This window comes from Gasterosteus aculeatus, chromosome 8 (genome assembly GCF_964276395.1).
Source record: "Gasterosteus aculeatus chromosome 8, fGasAcu3.hap1.1, whole genome shotgun sequence".
NCBI classification, from domain to species: Eukaryota; Metazoa; Chordata; class Actinopteri; order Perciformes; family Gasterosteidae; genus Gasterosteus; species Gasterosteus aculeatus.
In genome coordinates, this window is record NC_135695.1 from 16476073 (window position 1) to 16482532 (window position 6460).

General features: G+C 40.0%; 1 protein-coding gene across 1 annotated transcript; it reads right to left on the bottom strand.

Moving 5' to 3' along the window:
• Positions 1–2: 2 nt before the first annotated feature.
• On the bottom strand, positions 3–6113 carry cope (COPI coat complex subunit epsilon). Its single transcript, XM_040184551.2, has 10 exons — positions 5931–6113; positions 5692–5754; positions 5426–5526; positions 4666–4818; positions 4199–4252; positions 3926–4007; positions 3328–3483; positions 1677–1745; positions 725–799; positions 3–335 (listed from the first exon to the last, which is right to left on the bottom strand). The coding sequence occupies exons 1-10, from the start codon at positions 6030–6032 to the stop codon at positions 282–284; spliced, it is 909 nt and encodes a 302-aa protein (XP_040040485.2). The 5' UTR covers positions 6033–6113; the 3' UTR covers positions 3–281.
• Between the last annotated feature and the right edge of the window lie 347 nt (positions 6114–6460).

Below are 6460 nucleotides of genomic sequence, written 5' to 3' on the forward strand. Positions count from 1 at the left end.
ACTGGTGTTACACATTTATTATTGTTTCAGATAAACACTTACATTAAAACAAGTGTGTTGATTTCCATAAGAGAAATTCAAATTAATAAAGGATGGACATGTTTTACCTACACACAGGGGGGGGGGGGGGGGGGGTGATGACTTCTGGTCTACTTAAAATAATACAGCCAATGTTTTTTTCCTGACAAGTATCAAAACAAATAAAGGTATGCAAATTAGAAGGAAATCCATGGTGTCATAGTGAAGTCCACTGTTGAGGTGTTTCTGTAAAGGCAGGTGACCTACGCTGTAGCGATGGGAGCGTACTGCATCACTAGTCGGTCAAACTCATTCTCCTGCAGGGAAGCCAAGCACACAGGGAACAGTTAAACACCAGAAAATAATATCTCACCAGCTGTGCTTCACAGGATTTTTTTTTAGAAATGGTACAACCCAGTTTAAGCATGTTTATGTGCATATGCAGCCTTGTGTAATTACAACCCAGTGTGTGACAAAGGCAAAAGGTTCTGGGTTTATTGCTCTCATTGACGCTGCTCCAAGGACACATGCTGCACAGCATTGAAAACAAACAAGCGGGTAATTAAATTATAACAGAGAAAAGGTCACGAAAGCTTGTCACCAACCGAGGATGGATCCTGTAAACCTAGATAGCCCTGGCTATAGGTCAGCAGCCTCCCCCACAATGAAAAGCTTTAAACAACAGATAAAGACCCCGTCAAGTTACCTTGGCCAAGTAGTCTTTGAGGAATGGGTGGGCTTTGTGTGCATCTTTCAGCTGAGAGAGGTATCTATTGGTTACCTGAGGGCAAATGTAAAACACATGAGGCAAAAGTAAGAAAATGGACTTCAAGAAGCCATTTTTTTTAAGGCTTGTTGTCTGTGGTCTTGTCACCAGTTTGAACAGGATAAGTTAACATTTCACTCAAAATCTTAAGACGGTCGTGGGTTTGATTGAACGTTGACGGGCCACAATCCAAGAGTTCAAAATAGTACTTCGCTCTTGGATGATTGCCAGACCTCTTTTGAGTAATGACGTGAGCAAGAGGAGACAAATCCGAGCGCTTTTCCGCTCACAGAGCACAGGAGCAGCCGAATAAAGCAAAGCTATCATTAGTCAGGAGCCTACAGCAACCAACAAAGTTAAATATCACTCAGGTTAATCAGATTTAAACAAAAGCAGTCCACTGTTACCGTGATGGTTTGGCTTCTTTGAAGAACTTGCCCACATAATTCCAGTAAACCTTGAGTGCGATGTGCTAACAAGTGGTTATCTCAGTTGAAAACGCTTAAGTGATGGTTTTGTCGACTATCAACGATATATTGCCTTACTATCAAGTTCATCAAACCAAAGACAGATAATTTGAGTCTTTATCTCATGAACTCTCTGTTGCAGAGCATCTTACTCACACAGCACTAAACCATTGGAAATGCTTAGATGACACTTTTCACGACAGAGGACAAATGCAATCAAGAAACCGCTTGGATGAATGCTTCTCGCATGCTTCAATCAAAGCACAACGCACAAACTGCTGAGAAGAGCATCTTGCTGTCTAAGCACCGTGCTACAGGACAAAGATATGTGGCGTCCTCTCTGACTGAGGACAGGTTTGTAATATGCTAAACTGAAGATGGTTAAAATGTCGCCATGGTTAACAGTTTTTGGTTCAAAGTCTCACCTCGGGAGCTTTGCCCAGGTGCTGCGTCAGCACTATGAGGTTGATCAACGTCTCAGGGTGACTGCTGTCCTAAAATGAGAAAGAGAGGAACACAAAAGGGGTTATGGTTCCTCAAAAGGCACACAGAAGACAGCAGAATAATCACAAGAGTGGAGGCAAGACATTGAAAGAAGATTCCCGTCACTTTCTAAGATGACTAAATGAATGATATGACTTCACTCCCCTAAATCACAACATTTACAACAGTGGTGCCGTTTCAGGAAATTGGAAAGAATGGAATTATGCTCCAGATCCACTTATCACCATGAAACAATTTGTCTGGTTTTGCAAGTCAGAACATGAGCTTCAACATTCATGCAAAGCCACATTCTAATCCTACTCCTTTTTTTATGCTCTGTGTGTTTAGTGAAAGATAAAATCACAGGATAACCATCTCCTTCTAGTAGTTTAACCAGTGAAAAAACTGAAGAGGGAAAACGAAGTCCAGAAAAGCTTCACTTCAGTTTACCTAAACTGAAGACCTAATTGTCCCAATTGTCAACATGGCTGAGCTTTTTAGAACATTAAAGTGAATAATCTGTTGCAGTTTGTGAAACCCCCCCCCCCCCAGTGTGTACCGGTTGACCCCTATGTTGTTAAGGATACCACAGGATAACTGAAGACTACAAAAGAGTATGTGGTGCCATCTGCTGTTATAGTGCAAACAGTGCATATAAGGGAAGCGTCCACAGAAGGGCAAATATTTAGTCTTATTTCTGAGAGTTGTGATGTAGGAGTTCGACTAAAAATAACAACCTCATTAGTAACTTTTGAATGTTAAGTTAAAAATTGGTCTATAAAACAAACCCTTTTTTATTTTGTTAAACTAATTAATAACCCACAACTAACTCTCTTTAACCAATACAGTAGTTTGTGACATTAATAAATGTACATTCATAAAATCACACCGCCAAACTGCATGCTGGGTACAGGTCGCTCGTTATCACTACAAGAAACTCCGTCGCTACATGAAAACACAGAAAAGAGTAATGCAGAGGAAACCACGACAGACCAGAGATCCACCAACACAACTTGTGTTCAAGAGAGGAGCTGCGCGCTGTTTGGAGTTTTTTTGGTTGTAAAAAATCTGACGTAAGTTAGATCAGAAAGCGATTTTTTGCAAAGTTTGTCGAGCCGCTGGTGGCAACACTGGCAGCCACAACAGCTGACACGCTAACAAGTGGGACAGCTAGCGCTGAACAACGAGCGGTGAACAGCTGTTCAGGTGGCCGGCGGTCCTTTTCGGCCTCAAGGGATGAATGTGTTTACTCGATAAAAAAAATTGAAAAAAATCAGGATATACCAGGACACCGCCAGAATCCTAAAAAAAACTGTGATATGAATTTTTGGCCGTACTGCCCGTTTATTACAGACCTTGCAATGGGTGTAATAAACACACAGGTTTAATATTACAAAGGGTCTCCAGCACAGCCTCAATTTAGCATGCACCCATTCAGGTTATAATTATGAAGAATATGAGTCTAATACAAGACAGAGAACAGAGAAGCCACACTGTGTGTATATACAACAAAGTGTGTTTAACATGTGAGATAAAACGTATAAAAAGAGACATTACGACGGAAACAAAAACAAACTACTAATGTCATCTAACCTTGTCCAGGGCCTCCTGTAGCACTCCCTCTGCTTCCTCCCACTTGTTCTGAGCCATATAACAGGCTGCTTGCCCGTTGAGGAGCAGCAGTGTAGAGGAGTACTTGTCCGACATCTCCTGGAAAATGTAGTAGGCATCCTGAAGCTTCTCTCCACCCTGGAACGGCACGCAAAATGTGATCAAATGTATGCAAGACAAAATGTTCAGCAGTGACTAAGCAGAATGCTGATTCAGATTAGTTTTTAATGGTGCCGTGGTACTCAATGCTCCTGAAGAATTGGAAGACATTTGTTGTGCAAAAGGGACAAATTTAATGGAACACAGTCCTTCTTGGACCTCCCATACTTTGTTAAGTTTAGATTCATACTGCCCTCAGAAGTGCTGTGTCTGCTGATCATTTCAAACCTGATTGCAGCTTCAGTCAATAGGAATACAACTATGATGCAGATGGTGCATGAATAGGGATTTAATTAAGCCACGGTGCAGACGGATGCAGTGCACGCAATTGTATTAATGTGGTTAAAAGTTATTCATGATAGAACATTTATCTATAAATAAAATATGTGTATTGATGAGAAGTAAATATTGGCCTACCCACCACTGCGATATTAACCCAGGCGGTGGCCAGCTGGGTGAGAGTAGCATCCTCATCCTGCTCCTGCATCTTCTTAAGCTCTTTCCTGTCAATGAGAAGAATTGAATGCCATAGTTGTGATGAATGTGTCACTTATTTAAAATTATGTGAATGGAAAAATAAGTAACATCCAGACTTACTTACTGTTCAATTACATTAATAAACTTATAAAAACAGATAACAAATCCAAAATAACAATTCAATGAAATCATCCACTATTTAAGCGTTATGCCACACCTTGCCAGGTCAACACGATCCAGGCTCAGCAACACCTGGATGGTCATGGCCATGCTGAAAAATGGACAAATGTTCAGGTCAGTTTCAAGTTGTGGCTTTTAATATCAAAGAAACTGTAAACCCAGCGACTCATCACCGAGTCTTGCGGGAGCAGATATGGTAGCCAAAACCTTCATTTTCAAACCAAATTGTTTGTGTGAAAAGACCCCTTTCACACAATGTTTTTTCTGAGCACGCCTATCACATTGACACTATGATGCAATAGAATGAGTGCTTTAGTCATTTTTATATTTTACTGGATTGATAAAACAAGTTATGTTATCTTTATCTTAGTTTATATTGAAGGAGCTTGAAGTTTGAGGAAAGTCAAAAAATTCATTTTCTCTTTTTACCTGAAATCAGTTTGTAATGTGAGGAAATATCTTTCTGACACTTTTAAAAAGAAAAAAGACATGATCATTTCTCACCACTCAAGGCTTTCTCCTTGATGCAGAGTCCTGAGAGCAGCATCCGTGTTCATCTCATGGTAGTAGATGGAGGCAGCCATGAGGAGGAAGGTGGTATTGGCAGCATCCATGCTCTTCGCCATTTTCTTGTCGAGATCCTCAACAATAGCATCCCTGCAAGAAAAAAATAGCAATAATAACCAAAGATTGTTATGGCAATGAGGACTTTACAATAAAGAGAAGAGGTGGAATATGTTGCGTGATATCCAAAAACAATTGGGTGTTTGAAAGGACTACTATTGGGTGTTATATTGAATATTTTGGGAATATATTCTATAAAGTATATTACGGTTATTCATATGCAATTTGAATGCATCAAGTTGCCTTCGCTTCACCAACAAAAAAACAGTCATATAGAGACAGTTTGACAACAGCAACATCTGGAAAGAGCAAACTACTGCAGCAACAGGTCAAACTGCAAAACATGGTTTTCATCATTACATGTTGAAAATTAGGTTCTAGTGTACTCTCGAGACATTCCAACAAAATAAACCTGGAAAGTCAAGGTTGCGAGGGCCCGCCAGGAAACTGTGCATTCAAGTGTAACTGCATGACTTACTGTAATACTCAGTATTTTGTCTAACTGGATTCTGATCGAACAATTCTTCGGCTAAAAATGTCAATTAGTGTATTAAGCATAACCTGGATACTGTCAGAGCATAGCCACATACGACTCATGCCCCTTCCACGTTTCAGCCAAGAGTCAAATACAAGCCCTTGCCTCTTGCTTTCACTAGACAGATACTCAGCAAGCATCTTGACAGCTTGAAGCTCTGGTGGAGAGTTGCTCTTGATGTCATCCAGGACAACAGCATACTTCCTCTGCAGGAGAACACAACACAACCGGTCATGGTGAGCGATTTTTAATCCGCGTGTTTAATCGACATTAAGTAGCTTTCAGCTGATGACAAGAAACTTAGCTCCTTGTGACATAACATTTCTAACGTTAGCCTACATGAGAAAAGGAGTGTTGAGAAAAAGGTTTACCTGCGCAATGTATGCCCTGTACAAGAACGTGTCTCTTTCGGTCTCCTTTTCTGGCGTTGGTGGCTTTGAATACAAATATGGAAAGAAAGGAGTTATTTTACAAAAACAAATATTTGCTACCATGTTTAGCATTGATGCTCAAAACGCTGTTGTCTACAGTAAGGTAGCGATGTAACGTGAACTAACAGAACAAATAGTTTACTTTAACACATTCAACGGATGCTTTGTTAAATACTTACCTTCACTTTCTGAGCCTCATTAATACACTGTTGATAACTGCCAATATAATAGGCATTTTTAACATCGAAGAGTTCATCAACATCACCCTGCTGCGCCGCCATGTTTGACTAGAGAACTTCCTGACACGTAGCACAAGTACGTCACCGTCCGGTTTTTCGCGGAGAACTCTGGGTAGTTGAGTTCAACAAAAGCACAGATGAATGGTACGGATACGGGAAAGTTGTATCGTAAATGAATACACGAAGCGATGCAATATAAGCCATATGTTCTTTTGCTTAAAAAATGGCAACATCGTTATACATACAAACTACAGTTGTTTGACATAGAACATGTTCATCACGCTAACATTTCCGTACAAAAATGTTCAATCTTATATAAATCATGATCTTGTAAAACATTTTTTGAAAAGTACTAGTTAATATATTTTTTTAAATATATCTATATATTTATTTTAAATATTTGTTCATAAAGGCTGGCCCATAATCACATTACACCACTAGAGGGCGCCTCAGATCAACTTTACCAGTGC